Consider the following 17,132-nt stretch of genomic DNA (forward strand, 5'->3'; position numbering starts at 1 on the left):
CGCCGTCACAGGCTGTTCTCGGTCAAACTCAGATAGATCTCGCGCCTTCCCCATTCTGCACACGGACAGGATGCTCACTGATGCTACATGAGCGGTGCGCGTGTCTGACTTGGAGTTCAAATGTTCAAATGGCTCTGAGCACTATGGGACTTAACATCTGAGGTCATCAGCCCCCTAGAACTTAGAACTACTTGAACCTAACTAACCTAAGGACATCACACACATCCATGCCCGAGGCAGGATTAGAACCTGCGACCGTAGCGGTCGCGCGGTTCCAGACTGAAGCACCTAGGACCGCTCGGCTACATCGGCCGGCTGACTTGGAGTCATTGCAAGCCCAGGTGACGCTGCTATCGCCCGGACGGATTCATATCGATGATTGATTGGTGGTCATATTTTCTGGCTTGTGAGTGTGTGGAGACCTTCAAGCGACTGGCAGGGAATACCGTGTGCAGGGCTGATTCTGGTGGAGTTGATTACCTCCGCGCCGGCCGTTGGTGGCCGAGCGGTTCTAGGCGCTTCAGTCTGGAACCGCACGACCGCTACGGTCGCAGGTTCGAATCCTGCCTCGGGCATGGATGTGTGTGATGTCCTTAGGTTAGTTAGGTTTAAGTAGTTCTAGGTTCTAGGGGTTGATGACCTGAGATGTTAAGTCCCATAGTGCTGAGAGCCATTTTGATTACCTCCGCTTCCCTGTGCAACCCTCTGAACAGAGGAATAAAAGGTGTGGAGAGTTTGACCGTCAGAAGACGTGTATTAGCAGGACCGAATGGTGAGCGCGAGGTGTGTGGCGCAGGTGACGCAGACGCCGGCGGGCGAGGCGTACTCGCGCGTGTACACGGGCGGGCCGCTCAAGTCGTCGCTGCGGTCGCCGCGGCGCGTGCAGTTCCCGGCGCCGGGCGCCGAGGCCACGGCCACGCGGCCGCCCTCGCCGCCGCCGCCGCCCTCCAGCAGCTCCGACGACGGGTCGCCGTCGCCGCCGCAGAGGGACCGCGACGACAGCCCGCCGCCCAGCCACAGCCGCAGCCGCAGCCCCGGGCCCCTAGCTGCAGCTGCAGCTGGAGCTGGAGGCGCGCCCTCCGCAGACGCCCCGCTGCGGCTGCCTGCCTTGGGCCCAGCCGTCCCTTTGCAGCAGCGACAGCGCACTCTGCAGGTATATATAGCACTTCGGAAATGCACAAAGAAACTTCTTCCTCACTGCTTTGCAGATGACTCGCTGTCAGAAACGACAAGAAAAAAAAAAGAGCAAAAAAATCCATGTATAATAACGCAGAGAAACAATAGATAAGGTCATTAGTGAATTTGGTGTTAATCAAAGTTAGCAAATATAATTCGTGAAACACTAATACGTACAATATCTAAAGTAAAATTTATGGGAGAAGTATCTCAGCCATTTGAAATAAAAACTGGTGTTAGACAAGGTGATAGTTATAGCTCTTCACGCTTCCCCGGCGAGACCTTGATATGTGGAGTAATCGGGTCTACTGCCGGATGTTTGTGACGCTCTGGCACAATATTTCGGCCACGTAACTCGTTGCCTTCTTCAGGAGCTATCTGAGACTGCCGTATTGGAGGATCTTGTCCAGTATTTATGCCCAGAGGTCGCTGGGCACTGTTTTTGCATAAATACTGGACAAGATCCTCCAATACGGCAGTCTCAGATAGCTCCTGCAGAAGGCAACGAATTACGTGGCCGAAATATTGTGCCAGAGCGACGCAAACATCCGGCAGTAGACCTGATTATTCCACATATCAAGGTGATAGTTTATCACCTTTACTGTTTAATTTTGTTCTAGAAAAAAATTATAAGGATCTGGAATTCGGAGCTAAAAAATCACGAAATTGAATCAATAACTCTGGGAAGGGAAACAAATGGAATTAACGTAAACTGCTTGCCTTTTGCGGATGATTTTGCAATACTTTCAGAAAACCTGACAGAAGCAGTTATTCAAATAAACCTTCTAGAAAAAAATAGCAAACAGAACTGCTCTCAAAATTTCAGCTGAAAAAACAAAATTCATGACAAATATAAAAAATGCTCCAAAATTCATAGAAACACAAATAGGTAAAATAGAGCGAGTAAATAAATTTAAATATCTTGGAGAAACTATACTACAGAATGGACTAGAAAAATCTGCAATAGATGTAAGAATTAACAAAATGGAAACATCATATGGTCTGATCAAAAATATTTGCAACAAGAAATGTATATCTATAAAAACAAAACTAAAACATTACACCACAGTGGCACGACCAGAATGTTTATATGGATTTGATTACCTAACGATCAACTATAAGATGGACAAACTAGAGGTACTGGAAAGGATTATTAGAAAAACAATGGACGCAATAAAAACTGCACATGGTTGGAAAATAAGAAGTAATGAGGAGATCTACAAAAATATAGAGAAACTATCTGGAGTAATGGCCAAACGAAGATTAACCTTTTTCGGACACCTCTACCGAATGGATGCAAATAGACTAACAAAACAAATATTCCTATATTTCTGGAAGAAGAAATCGACAATAGCGTGGATTACAGAAGTAAGGAAAGATCTAGAAAGAAACAACATCAAAGAATCAGAAATAGCAGAAAGAAACCGTTTTAAGAATAAAATACTCAATTTGGAAGGCTTTCGAAGCAGACGAAATAACAAATCGGGAACAACATGAACAGCAGTAAGGAAGAGACTTCATGGGGAGAAAATGAAGGAATACTGGAAAAATAGGAAACAACAACAAAGGAAGAAGAGGAACTGAAGTTGTCAACGTGATCCCAGTTGGTCAATAGGTTGAAAAAAAAAACGCAGTTTCATTAGCAATATAATTTAAGTTGAGAAAGCAAAACAAACCAACCAAAATGCACATGTTATAATATTTAAGCGAAACGTAGATAAATGATTATAACGTTTGTATTATACCTAACAGAAATAAAGTCTGGCCCACAGAAGAAGACACATAAGCGTCGAAAGGTGTTTGAGCGAATAAAAAGAAAAAGAATAGTGTTTCCATAATGTTTATTTTCAAACCAACTAAAAAAAAAGGTATCTATCACTTCGTCCTACGTGAACAATCTGATACGAATGTGGCACGGTAGGGGACAACGCAAATATTCCAGCAGCCCAATGCCAAATGGTGCGATATGGGTGCTCTGGCCTATGTTTGCAGCACAGCTACACTACACGAATTGTCAGTGAAGCACTGAGCAGATGTGCCGTGCTTTATGAAACGTAACTCGTCATCTGATTTTAAGAAAACTATTCAGTGAAAAAACAATTGATTCTTTCGCATCTTAGAGTTTGATGTCCTTGCTCGACAAACGACCGAATTTCTTTTCGTTATTTGTCATAATTATTGTACTGCATCGAAATTAGCTACATCACTGCACGAAACTTTTAAGAGTTTGCAGAGGTAGAAACACATTACATATACTTGGTGTAGGGTCCATTTTAGGTCATACCTGCTGTGTATGAAATGTAGCTAACATGTAGAAATTGCTTTTGAAGCTGAGAGTGATATCTGTCTCGGTTCTCGAGATACTGATTTTTACGTCTACTGGAGGGTCAAGCACAGTGCACCCAGTTCTGCCGAACGCAGTGTGAATCGTGTGATTGAACATCTGTTGTGTGTCACAAACGGTTCAAGATAATGAAACGAGGAAATGCAAATGATGGCATGCAAATAAGCATTGCCATGTGGTTAATACTCAAAACCTTGTTACGGATCAAGATATATAAGTAACTACAGATTTTCGACGCAATAATCAACTTCTTTTGATAACCATTTCATCTAACTCGTCAAAGATGAATTCTGTAGCATTGTACATATTAATTGTTACTGTTATGGGCCACTTAGCTTTAACAGAAACCTGTTTATTGTTATATGCAAGATGTAAACGCTAAGTAACGACACTAAAGGGCCAAAGAAACTGGTTTAGGCATGCGTATTCAAATACACAGATATGTAAACAGACACAATACGGTGCTGCGGTCGGCAACGCCTATATACGACAACAGGTAACTGGCGCAGTTCTTAGATCGGTTACTGCTACTACAATGGCGGGTTATCAAGATTTAAGTGACTTTGAACGTGGTGTTACAGTCGGCGCTCGAGCGATGGGACACAGCGTCTCGGAGATAGCGATGAAGTGGGGATTTTCCCGTATACCCATGTCACGAGTGCACCCTGATATCAGGAATCCGGTAAAAAATCAAATCTCCGACATCGCTGAGGCAGGAGAAAGAGCATAAAAGGACGGGTCCAACGACGACTGAAGAGAATCGTTGAACGTGAGAGAAGTCCAACCTTTCCGCAAATTGCTGGAGATTTCATTACTGGGCCATTAACAAGTGTCAGCTTGCGAATCATTCATCGAAACATCATCGATATGGGCATTCGGAGCCGAAGGCCCACTCGTGTACCCTTGATGACTGCACGACACAAAGCTTTACGCCTCGCCTGGTCCCGTCAACACGGACACTGGCCTATTAATGACTGGAAACATGTTGCCTGATCTGACGAGTCTAGTTTCAAATTGTATCGAGCGGATGGACGTGTACGGGTATGGAGACAACCTCATGAACCCATGGACCTTGTATGTCAGCAGGGGACTGCTCAAGCTGATGGAGGCTCTGTAATGGTGTGAAGCGTGTGCAGTTGGAGTGATATGGGACCCCTGATACGTCTAGAGAAGACTCTGACATGTGACACGTAAGGAAGCACCCTGTGTGATCACCTGTATCCATTCATGTGTATTGTGCATTCCGACGGACTTCGGCAATTCTAGCAGGACAGTGCGACACCCCACGCATCGAGAATTGCTACAGAGTGGCTCCAGAAACTCTCTTCTGAGTTTAAACACTTCCGCTGGCCACTAAACTCCCCAGACATGAAAATTATTGAGCATATCTGGGATGCCATGCAACATGCTGTTCTCCACCCCTTAGTACTCTTGCGGACTTATGGACAGCCCTGCGGGATTAATGGTGTCAGTTCCCTCCAGCACTACTTGAGACATTAGTCGAGTCCTTGCCACGTCGTGTTACGGTGCTACTGCGTGGTCGAAGGAGCCGTATAAGCCGTATACAATATTAGGCAGGTGTACCAGTTCCTTTGGCTCTCCAGTGTAAGTCGTGTGGCACTGCTAGCTGGGTCACCCCAAGGGCTGGGTTCGGCCGTCTAGCCGGAAAGGGCTTTCTTTCTTCACTTACACTGGCCCCAGATATGTGAATGTAGGTGAGTGTAATGGATGTGCATATAGTGTAGTGTTACGATTGTGTTATACAATCGCGATGAGCAAATGGAGGGGATGAAGGGCAGTGCCGACACACATCCTACCCCTCTACTCCTCTCGATTAGCACCAAAGGGGTCGCCGAGATCTAATACCCCGTCCGTCGGATTGTTCTCCATCAATACTGCCAGCAAGGGGGGGAGATGTGGTGGTGTCAAGTTCCTGGTCATCAGACTTCGCGCCAGTGTCCTGGATTACATATGAAGACTCTTTTCATTATCTCATAAAGGCATGTGACACTGACGATGGTGATCCAGACGTCAGATGGAGCTCACTTGCTGCTATTAGAGAGAAGTCGCTTTTTGACTGGCGCCGACTTTCACTGTGTCCCTTCCCTCGATCAGTAACAAGAGAAACACAAGACTGCACTGTACAAGCACTCATCGCAGTCGTCCACAGATCACAGATGCACACTTGACACTTCACGACAGGTCGCTTAGAAACGTTAGCCCTAAGAAATTTGTTTTAAGAAATTTGACGCAGCTGTTGCCCATTTGAGTCTTACGAGTGACCTATTAAGGACGCAACGTAGTGAGGGCAGCGGCAGTGAGCGGACGTGGTGGCGGTGTGCAGGTGGTGGGCGAGCCGCTGGAGGTGCGCAGCTCTGGAGATAGCGCGCTGCTGGACTCGCTGCGCGCGCTGCACGCCATGGACATCCCGCCGCCGCCCAGGGAGCGCCGCCGCGGCTCGCCGCCCAGGGACGCGCCGGCCGGTGCGTCGTTGTGCCGCCTCTTCAGTTTCTTACTTACCTTCCTGCTTTATTAACCACTTACCTTAGTGTTGACTAATCGGTGCCACGTGACTCCTTTCAATTTCAGTGTGAAAAGTTCTTACGTTCACCTCGAAAGTCCATATGGGAGCTAAAAATTCTAGGCTGACGAAAAAAGAGGAGCTAATCATGCATTGGGTATTGACGTTTTCCCTCTATTAACAATTTTGTACACCGGACGGTCACTGTTTACAAACAAAATATTAACAGTGTTATTTGGGAACCTTGCTGCTGTTAGTTTTTTGGGCAATTTTACAGAGGTGGTCAGGTTATTATGGTGAAGCTGTAGCATCAACATTTGCTTTGAAATTTTGTATTTAATAAGCATTCTACACAGTCAGGTCAGATAAAACTATTCTGAGGAGAATGTGGAGTGTTCAGTGGTAGCCGACCAGAGTGGCCGAGTGGTTCTAGGCACTACAGTCTGGAACCGCGCGACCGCTACGGTCGCAGGTTCGAATCCTGCCTCGAGCATGGATGTTTGTGATGTCCTTAGGTTAGTTAGGTTTAAGTAGTTCTAAGTTCTAGGGGACTGATGACCTCAGAAGTTAAGTCCCATAGTGCTCAGAGCCATTTGAACCATTTGTTCAATGGTAAATTTGGGCATTTGTAGAGAATTTCGAATTGCGTAGGTTGGCTACAACGACTGCAAGACACTGACAGTTGAAACTCGGGTTTGTGTACCCACTCCTGCTTCCATTACGCAATGAGAATTTTTTGAGTGTTGTGTTGATTGTTGAGAATGTTAGCGACTATCAGTTGTTTAATTAGTGAATAACGATTTAAGTAAACTATTTGGAATTAATTTCAAGTAACAGATCAGAGTCCAAGTGAGCGGTTAATTTCAGTTCTTTTGGAGTCACACATTTTGACATCGGAGGTTCGAGTCCTCCCTCGGGCATGGGCATGTGTGTTGGCCTTAGCGTAAGTTAGTTTAAGTAATGTGTAAGCTTAGGGACTGATTACATCAACAGTTTGGTCTCATAGCACTTACCAGCACCACACAGTTTGATGTTGTAGGTAGGAAGAAAGATATTTCATCCACTGCAGTTGCCATTGTTAGGACAATTTTGGCAGAAGGGCGTTACGTACAGCATCAAATTGCTTCCAGACTTAGGATCTCACAAGAGACAGTGAGTAACATTAAACATTTTAAATCAGAAAAATTTGGTGATCGATAACAATGAATGGGGAGATATGGAACTAAACCAAAATTGAGCCCTGCAGTTCAGCGAAAATTGAAAAATATGATCATTCTCAATTGTAAAGCTACAAACATGCAATTCTCTGTGCAGCTGGAGGATTCTGGAGTGACAGTGTCAGCTAGAACTGTAAGGAGACTTCTGTGTAACGCAGGTCTGCCAGCACGTCGACCCCGTCCTAAGAGCATCCCAGGAATTGCCTTATAATGGTTAAACTGGGGAAAATCCCCCTAGCACTGGACTGTTGAGGACTCGAAAAATGTAGATACAAAAAAATTGTCCATTAATACGAATTTAATTGAACGAACTCATTCCCAAATGTTGCTCTTGAAAAAATTTTTGGATGTGGTGGACATGGCTAGCAAAATGTGCCCATGATAATCACTAAATTTTTTAGTAATGCGATTTGTGGTAGTAATGAAAAGCTTAATATTTACTTCCATGTTTGTTTCAGTGATGAATCAATGTTCTGAGGCATGGAAGAAAGTAGCCAGTATGTGAGGAGGGAATTGGAGGAGCTTCATTGTGTATGCCATACTCTGAAGCATCCGACTTCAGTTATGATCCGGAATGTTTTTTGGTGAAAGGGTACAGGAAATCTGTACACTGTTCTGTGAATCAAGGACAATGAGAGAGTGTTAAAAGAGAGACTTCTGCCTCAGACCAGGCGATTGTTTAACGTGAAGATTATGTTTTCATGCATGACGTAGCACCATGCCATAAGGCAGAGTGTGGGAAAGTTTCTGGATGAAAATGATATTACTGTGGTTCCATGGCCTGGGAACAGCCCAGATATGAACCCAATCGAAAATCTGTGGGCAATAGTTAAGAAGAAAATAAGAACACAGAAGATCACAACAAAGAAAGGTTTGATAGAATTGCTGACACAAACATGGCTCTGTGACCCAGATATTCAAAACTGTTGTAAAAAACTAGGAGCAAGTATGCCTAAAGAAATGCAAACAAAGTATTAAAACATTTGTAAACTGACACTGTTATGTAGTTACCTAAATTTTCAATAACAATTGAGTTTAAAGCAGCTTTATTGTAATAATTTAGCCACCTCTACAGAATCGATGAAAATGTGTTTTATGAACTCACCTGTGTGATGTATTGTTGACAAGGATAGTGAGTGGTCAGCAATTGCTGTCGCCAATCTTATTTCAGAAGCTTTGGCGTCCTCTTCGAGCTGAAGACTAGCGGTGCTTATAGTAGGTAAGTCCATAGGGTCCTTCGAGATGAACGTAGGACTTTTCAAATGAAATTGTAGGGAGTCACGGGGCCCCAATTGTTCAGTACGATGAAAGCACTGATTATGTCTTAATTTGTGACACTAGATTTTTGCGGAATCCCGATTTGCGTGTTTCAAAAGTTCGCTTTTTCCAGTACACAAACTATTACACACCCTGCATCACACATGGTAACTGTCCTTGGGCTCTGCAGTTAACCATCCTTTAAACTGTTCTTCCTCTTGCCGCACTTCCCTAAATTTCTGTTTTGGGGTTTGGCTGTCACTGTTTTGTAACTCTCTTTTCCTTTTCGGTGCTGAAAACGTAACAAAAAATACTAATACTAGAGTTACACACCAAAAAAAAAAAAAAAAGAAACTTATGCTAAGGCTAAAGGAAGCAAACTGATCTAGGCGAGCTGTTGATCCTTTATTTTCAACATGTGAACACACAACAAAGACACAGTCGCGGCGCCACGGGAGTTAACCCGTAACTGGTACACCTATAAATTGTAACACATAAGGTACATCTGGGTCCTCGGGACCCACCCAAGTTTTGAGTATATTTTGGTAAAAAAAACACATTTAAATGAAATTTAAATATGAAACTTTTATTAATGTTTTGTTACTAATGTTTTAAAACCACATTCCTCATTTATGGTCATACCTTAAAGATGTTACAAAAAAGGACAATAAACTGCATAAAATACGAAATGTGAAAAATATACTTTTGGAAAGTCCTGCACATCAGTTACAAATAGTAAGATAGACAACTGAAACTTCACGTTTAAACACAAAATGTACTATGCTTCACAACAGTAAGCCAGAAGAAAAGTTCAAAATCAATATAAAAATTTCTGCAGGCACAACTTTTGGATAAATTTTAGTACATTTCTCAGCTAAATGACTATGTGATCTTTGAAAATAGCAGAAATTATGACAAAATATTAGGTTTCAATTATACAGCATCTTCACCAGTCCATTTCAGTTATTTCATTCATCCAGACTACCGAAACAGTTTGGACATAAAGCAGTGGAACATTCCAAACATAATGGTGTTCGACATCTGGCACACGCCCGGGATGCTTTCCTGTCTTTTTTAGATGGGCACACTGAGCATCTTTTCCTCTTCGATTTAGTAGCACCAGCTTCACTGTGAACCTGGGATGTTCCTGATGCCTTGGAGGGGGTCATGCCTAGAATATCACAAATGGAATTTCGGATATCTTTTCTCAAAAATGGAGAATCCAATCTTCTTTTCATACAATCACTTATGAGTTGTGTACCTAGTTCAATGAGGAATTCTCTGCGTGTCACATCATCAGTATCTTCTTTCCCATGGTACAAAACAAAAGCATTTACACCTGCTATATCTAGCATAGTGTAGAAGACTGCCATAGGCCACCGCCTTGTTCTTCTAGAAGTCGTGTAATTATGCGTCTTTTCGTCAAGTGCGTCAACTCCACCTTTTGTTTTATTGTAGTCATGGATTATTTCAGGCTTATTTTCCACCATACATTCTCCATGGTGCATTGTCGATATCAGGTTGACAACCTTGTTCTTTTTGGGGACGTGTGAAAGTATTGTTACAGAACCAGAGTATCCGTAGATTGAAGAAGACACATTTCTGCCCTTTGCTGTTGAAAAGCTTGGTGGTAGCTCAGCCTTGTTCTTTCTCATGGTGCCAATATAAGTCAAATTACAGTTCGACAACTCATTGACCAACTCCACACTTGAGAACCAGTTGTCCCCTGTCACATTTCTGTTACTTCCCTTGATTGGTTCAACCAACCGCATGACAACAGCTGTTGGTAAGAGGACACGGCGCGGGATGGCTACAGCTGATTTTCCCGAATATATCTCTGCATTCAAACAGTAGTGCATTTTGGCATCAGCTAGAATAAATATTTTTATACCGTATTTCCGTGGCTTGGATGGAATGTACATCCTAAATGGACATCTACCACGGAATCCTACAAGCATTTCGTCAACAGTGACGTACTCTCCGACTGAATAGTTTTCTTGACAAGCTTCTATCAATGAATTGAAGAGCCAAGAGATGTGGTACAGTTTATCTGTGAGTTTCCTTGCGTCACGGGTTGCTGCATCATCAAAACGAAGGCAACGTAATAAAAACAGCAAACGTTTCAAGGGCATAGTTGCCCTAAAAATTGGTCTACCAGTGCCGTTTGTAGCATATAAACCATTCAGATCTTCGTTGTTTGACTTGAAGGCTCCCCACAAATAACAAAGACCTATGACAGCTTTTATTTCAGTACTGTCTGTTAGATTTGAAAAAGAATTCTTTTTTGACTCAGGTGGCAATGACATAATCTTTTCATTGGTTCTGAGTACTACCTCTGCAATCATTTCTTTGCTGAAAAGTAGTTCCCAAAATGCTAGAGGGGTCTTTTCTGTTACCTGTCTAGCTGCATTACGTATGCCAGGAAAGTGAATTGGAGCAATGATGTTGGTTTGAGAGGTTCTTCCACGTATGCTGGGTGTTGTTGACCACTTGAATCTGTTTCTTCCATAGATATAATTAGTTCCAGATTGTTCGTTGTTACTGTCTCCATCATCACTTTCATCACTTCCAGTTTCATGTTCACTAATTTCATAGTCACTGTCGCTTCCACTTATGTCTTCAATATCACTGTCCAATGGTTCGTTCAGATTATCTGTAGTATCTTCCTCGCTCATTTTTCTGAAGCACTACACCGTAAATCCAAGATACCGGAAATAATGCCACGAAAAGAAAACTTTCACTAACGGTACACCTGGGTCCACGGGACCCGATCACCTTTATAGAAACAAAACTAACAAAGAAACGCCTGCAACAATGTTGTGGGCTGGTAGCCAGTTGATTGTTAGGAGAGTACAGGGAGAGGGAAGTCAGTGCTACCACACACATCACGGAGCTGGAAAAAAGAAATTTCGCTCGGGTCCCTGGGACCCAGGTGTACCAGTTACGGGTTAAGAATGTAACTGTGGAGGTAACAATGGTGCAGGGATTACAGTAGACGCGCTAAAAGCCGCCTGATACGCCCCTGGTTTCGGTCACCCCAAGTCGGCCCCATTCGCGTTGATTGCCTTTTATTCACGGTTTTTGTTAGCGTCAGAGTTTCCTAGATAGTGCCCATCTTTCTTACAACCATTGCACTGTATTGCAACAACTTTGGTTTAATTTACGTTCGTTGCTACAAATATGTACTGCATTTGGAAATGATTGCCTCGTAAAGCGAATTCACGAATCTACTTTAGTTCCCTACGAAATTGGTACCTTAGGAGGCAGCAGCTCATCAGCACGAGGAGCGCAAGGAAAAAACGCGTCAGTATTTCCCCTGTCACGTGCCCTCTCCAGGCAGCGACTAAAATACTTTCTTTCTGCACCTCGTTCTGTACCTGAAGTAGGCCATTATAGGCCAATTTTGCATACGCAATGGTGACAGACGTATACAATGTCTAAAATTTGTGCAGTTTGGAAATTTTTTCTTTTTAATTTCTTATTTTGTTAAGTTTTCTGTCTTGGACAAAAAGTCGTTATGCTTTACAGACGGTTCGAAAATTCATCCTTTCAATGTGGAAGAAAGAACCAAAAGTTCCTACGCGTGGGGACATGCTCCCACGGTTGGCAACAATGCCTGGTGCCACTGCTTCCAGCGTTGTCGCTGGGCGCATTTTATTGTGTGTGCTCGCGGCTCTCTCAGCAACCGCGGCAAATAACGCCGCAAGAACTGTCACAGTGCTCGCTGGCGCAGATGTCGTCCTCTGCGTGTGGAGACTTGTCTAGCTACAAACAGGCTCATTTCCTCACTCAGTGTAAGTCACTTGACTGAACGATCCCGCACACCCGACTGAACAACACGGCTGTCCTCTGGAGCGATAGTCGTGCAGAGATCCGCATGGGCCTGCAGACACCATGGATACCATATTGACTTGACATTCGTGGGAGTCAGACCAATGCGACTGGCAGTATCGCGAGACGATAAAGAGGAATCTCGGTCCTGCTGGTAGACGTATCTCCGTCCCACACGAGCCGCAACGCGGTCTCATCACGAACGACTAACATTCAAATGAGATTTCTGCCTAATCTTTCCTTGTACACTGAATATAGGCGGCGTTGACCGTATGTACTTTGTGCAGCTTCGCTGAAACGCTATTCACTTGGGTATCCCAGCATGTCGCATACTTCGTGCCAATTCGCCTTTCGTTGCATGCTGCCTTTGTTGTTTTTCTGTAGTAATGGTCAGTAGCGTAGTTAAATCTTAACCATTCTGATGAATACATAAGATACCGTTTTATCATTTTGATGTAGTGTTTTAGTTTTGTTTTCTAAAGAATTACTTGTTGTACATATTCTTAGTTAAACTACATGCTTCTTCCCTTTTATTACTTTTTACTTGTATTGCAAATCTTCCTGATTCATTCTACTGTACGATTCTCCAAGATGTTAAAATTTACTAGTAATTTCTGTTTTACCTATTTGTATTTCTGATCATTTTACTGTTTTTTTGTCATAAAGTTCTGGGACCAGTTATGTTGCCTGTTCTTTCCGTAAGATTCATTTGAGTAACTACTTCCGTCAAGATCTTATGGAAGTATTGAAAAATTGTCTGCAAGAGCTAGGCAGTTTGCTGCGTTACTGTTCGATGTCCGTGCCAGAATTGTTGTTTCAGTGAACCTGCATCTCGTGAGTTTCCTTATCGTGCACTTGGAACTTGATTCTTTAGAATTGCTAACCCTGCTGCCACCACGTCAAGCTAATCTGAAGGTGAGCTCTCACTCTGAGAGTAGAATTAATCCTAGCCTCTGTGTTTTCGTGTTTTACCGACGCGTGTGTTACGTTCCTGAGATTCAGATGGGATTTAGTACGACATTCACCAAAAACGGTTGATGGAAATCACACAAACGTTTATCGACCACTCATTAAAATCCCTTATCTCACGCTAACAGAGTTCCCGTCGAAAGCACTGCAGCTTGATTTTGATGTATTTATGCTAATTAAAGTGAGGGAATAGTGGGCAAAGAGCCTCGTTTTGCTGTGTTGTCTTCACTTCCACTCTCAAACTAGCACTTTTTGACGCCTCGTATACAGACATTCCTGCGCTTGTCTAGCGGTGTGCTTTCTGTCTTGGTGACGTAAGAACAACAGTGTTAAAAATTTCTAAATTTTGTGTAGGGGAACGACTCCTCCTTAAATTGTCGCAAAGTTTTCAGCACGTTACAAAGGCGTAGACACGATTCTTAGTTTGTAATGCATAACTGTTGTTTCATTTTAGTTTTCTCCCATGGCTATATTTTTAATACCTTTCTTTTCGCATTAGTATTAGGTTTTATATGTTAATCGTTACTATAATATAGTGTAAGCGGTGTGTATAATTGTATTTAATTTACATGTGAGCACTTACACTGTTGAACGAAAATGTTATGACACCTGCCCACCCCAAAACTGAATACTGGGTGGTGGCGTTGCGAGCGTGTGACGCCGTAAGGAAAATATAATTATAAGCCAAGAAGAGAGTAGCGGGGAATCATTCTAGAGACGATACGGACCGCGTCTGTGAAAATCCGCTGACATAAGCGACTTTGACAAAAGGCAAACTATAGTGACCCGGTCCCTGGGAACGAGCAACTAGGAAACGACGAAGCTGGTCGGCTGCTCGCTTGCTAGTGTCGTGAGCATCAATGGAAATGGTTGGATGACGCGAAACCACGAGTGGGCAACAATGAGTTGGACTTTCGCGCCTCATCACAGAACGTGGAGTAGGAGGCTCGCACGCTCTGTAGAGCAGGATAAGCTGCGGCTTGCGGCTAATCTGACGACGGAATGCAATGCTGGTGCAGGCACAAACGTTTCGGAGCACACCATTCAGCGCAATTACTGAATAACCCCACGTGTTCCCTTGTTCATCCAACTACATCAGCAATTACAACTGCAGTGGGCACGGAACCATCGAGATTGGACCATAGATCAATGTAAACGTGTTGAATGAATCATGTTTCTTGTTGAACCAGTCGATGATCTTGCCCGGATGAGCCGTCATCCGGGCGAATCATGTTCCATCCCATGGACGTGAATAGTATGCAGTAGGGGTCATTCAGCTGTGCTTCCATGCGACTTGTGGTAGTAATAGAAGGCACCATGACGGCTGTGGACTACGTGAATGTTATTGTGGGCCATCTGCGTTTCCTCGTGTCTGATATCTTCTCCAATATCGTTAGCATGTCCCAGAAGGAAAACTGTCCGAGTCACAAGGCCAAAATCTTTCTACAGTCGTTTGAAGATCATGATAGTGAACTTATGTTGATGTACTGGCCACCAAATTCGCCTAATATCAACCCAATGGAACAAATTTGAGACGCCAAACGGCGCCGGCTCTGCGCCCACAGACCAGCGACCCGTAATTTACGAGAACTGTGTGACCTGCGCATAGACATCTGTTGTCACATACCTCCCGAAATCCACCAAGGAGTTGTCGAATCCACGGCATGCAGAATTGATGCTGTATTCCGTTCCAAAGCTGGACCAACACACTATTGAGCAGGTGGTCATAATGTGTGTGTGTGTGTTGGGTGGGGGACACATTTCAATTTGTCTTAGAGCACATTACTTAATTTTGTATCTGACTGATCTAAGGGCGATAAAGACTGAAGTGCTGAGCTTTCACAAATCGAATCTTCCCTGAATAGCTGCTGTTCGCTTTTTAGTAGGTGGTGAGAAGGATCGTGAGCTGGCGGAGGAGGTTCAGGAATCGGCTGCGAGGGCGCAGCACCATCGCCAGCTAACGCAGCAACGGGAGGAGTCCCCGCTGAGTGCCCGCGAGCTGCAGCTACTGGACTCTGGAAGAGACGACGGACTGCCTCTGGACTCCAGCAAGGAACGCGACCTGCTCCAGGTGAGCATCCACCAGGTAACCGTCGCTACTGGGCAGCATTGTAGCCTGCCACTTCTCTGCATGCCGTTTGGCAGTTCAGGCTGGGCACAGTAGTTTGCGGTCTCATTTTCGTACATAAAAATCCTTTACAAATAATACAGCATGACAGTCGAGTTTTTTTCACGCATAATGTCTTCTAGATCACTTAATGTATGTTTATTTATTGCGACGTTTCGGCTCCTGCCATCCGATGTACAATTAAGAATAAAGTAACATAAGGATGAGAAATGTTAACTATGCGATACAAGTAGACAAAAGTAAGAATTCACCCGCTAAAACGCAGAAAGAACTTCAGAGCCACTTTTAAATAGATCTTATGCCAAATCAAATGGTAGCAGACAGGTGGCGCTTGTACAGATTCGTTCTTTTTTCCGATCAGGTACATGTGAAATGGGTGAGGGCGTTTAGAACTATACTTCTTCTTCTTCTTCTTCTTCTTCTTCTGTGACGCTATAGTCCAGGCTGAACCTTGGCCTTCTCAACGAGCTTCCGCCATCCATCACGGTCACATGTTACCTTCCTCCAGTTTGTGCATCCAAGTTTCCATAGGTCTTCTTCCTCTCCATCCAGCCATCTTGCTCGAGGTCGACCTCGCCCTCTTTGTCCTCCTGAATTGCCAAAGAGAATCCTCTTTATCATCTCAGGCTCCTCCATTCTTGCCACATGACCTGCCCATCTTATCCTTTCTGATCGTATGATTTTTGTTACAGTTATTACAATTTCTTTATCCACCTGTAGGAGTAGCCGATCAAAAATATTACGTAACACCTTGTATCCCAGGTTCAGGAGGGTGATTCCACGGAGGTTTCCACGCTCCATTCGATCGCCCTTTTTATGTTTGGGACATAATATTCCTTCATTCCATTCATTTGGTATCCTTTCCTGTTCCCATATGAGAGTCATAAGTTCAGAGACTGCTCTAATGTTGTTCTTCCACATTTAGCAATTCTGCAAGAATGCTATCAGTGGGGAGCGCCTTGTTATTCTTCAGTTTCCTTAAAGATTTTTAACGTCCTGTAACCCTAGGCCATCCAGTGGCTATTCATCATCCAAAACTACAATTACCACAATTTAAATCAGACAACACGAGTTCAATATTTATTCTTATGAAATCGTACCCGTAGAAATCGTGTTTTGTATCTAGCGGTAGGATACCATAAGGGAAACAATTTTTAAATGTGGAGAAAGATTCTGCTAACGTAAACTGAAATTCGTATTCAAAACCTAAGGCAACTAAGAACTGAGAAAGAGAAAAGTGATTATCATATCTACGAGTGACAAAATGTGATAATCAACATCCACATATACGTCTGTAGCCACGAGTCCAACTACGGTGTGTGACGGAGGATACTTTGGGTACCACTGCCACATCCCTACTTTCCTGTTCCACCTGCGAATGGTTCGCGGGAAGAACGATTGTTGGTAAGCCTCCTCCTTCTAGAAACGTATGCTCTCGGAACTTTAATAATAGTGGACTCCACCGTGATGCCGAACTCTTGCCTTACATCGTCTGCCATTACACTTGGTTGAGCATCTCGTGACGCTTTAACGCTTACTAAATAATCCTCTAACAAAACACACTACTCTTCTTTGGAGCTTCTTAATTTCTGCTATCAGTCGTATCTGGTAGCGATCCCAGACGTATAAGCAGTATTCAAGTGTTTGTCGAACTAGGTTTTTGTACGCGACCTCGTCTATGAGTGAACT

At 43.7% G+C, this 17,132-nt stretch overlaps 2 protein-coding genes across 2 annotated transcripts in view; one reads left to right on the forward strand and one right to left on the reverse strand.

Annotated features, from left to right (window-relative positions):
- Window positions 1-756: 756 nt before the first annotated feature.
- LOC124775705 lies at window positions 757-5,947 on the reverse strand. The gene is made up of 2 exons (XM_047250532.1): window positions 5,820-5,947; window positions 757-1,147 (listed from the first exon to the last, which is right to left on the reverse strand). Exons 1-2 carry the CDS (start codon window positions 5,945-5,947, stop codon window positions 757-759), a joined length of 519 nt encoding a protein of 172 aa, XP_047106488.1.
- A 10-nt stretch (window positions 5,948-5,957) lies between these two features.
- The window catches only part of LOC124775706, a 34,880-nt gene continuing 23,705 nt past the window's right edge, over window positions 5,958-17,132 (forward strand). Inside the window, exons 1-2 of the mRNA XM_047250533.1 lie at window positions 5,958-6,003; window positions 15,202-15,386. The gene's annotated coding sequence lies outside the window, so the exon portion shown is untranslated. The remainder of the gene's footprint in view (window positions 6,004-15,201; window positions 15,387-17,132) is intronic.

Source organism: Schistocerca piceifrons, chromosome 2 (assembly GCF_021461385.2).
Source record: "Schistocerca piceifrons isolate TAMUIC-IGC-003096 chromosome 2, iqSchPice1.1, whole genome shotgun sequence".
Classification (NCBI taxonomy): Eukaryota; Metazoa; Arthropoda; class Insecta; order Orthoptera; family Acrididae; genus Schistocerca; species Schistocerca piceifrons.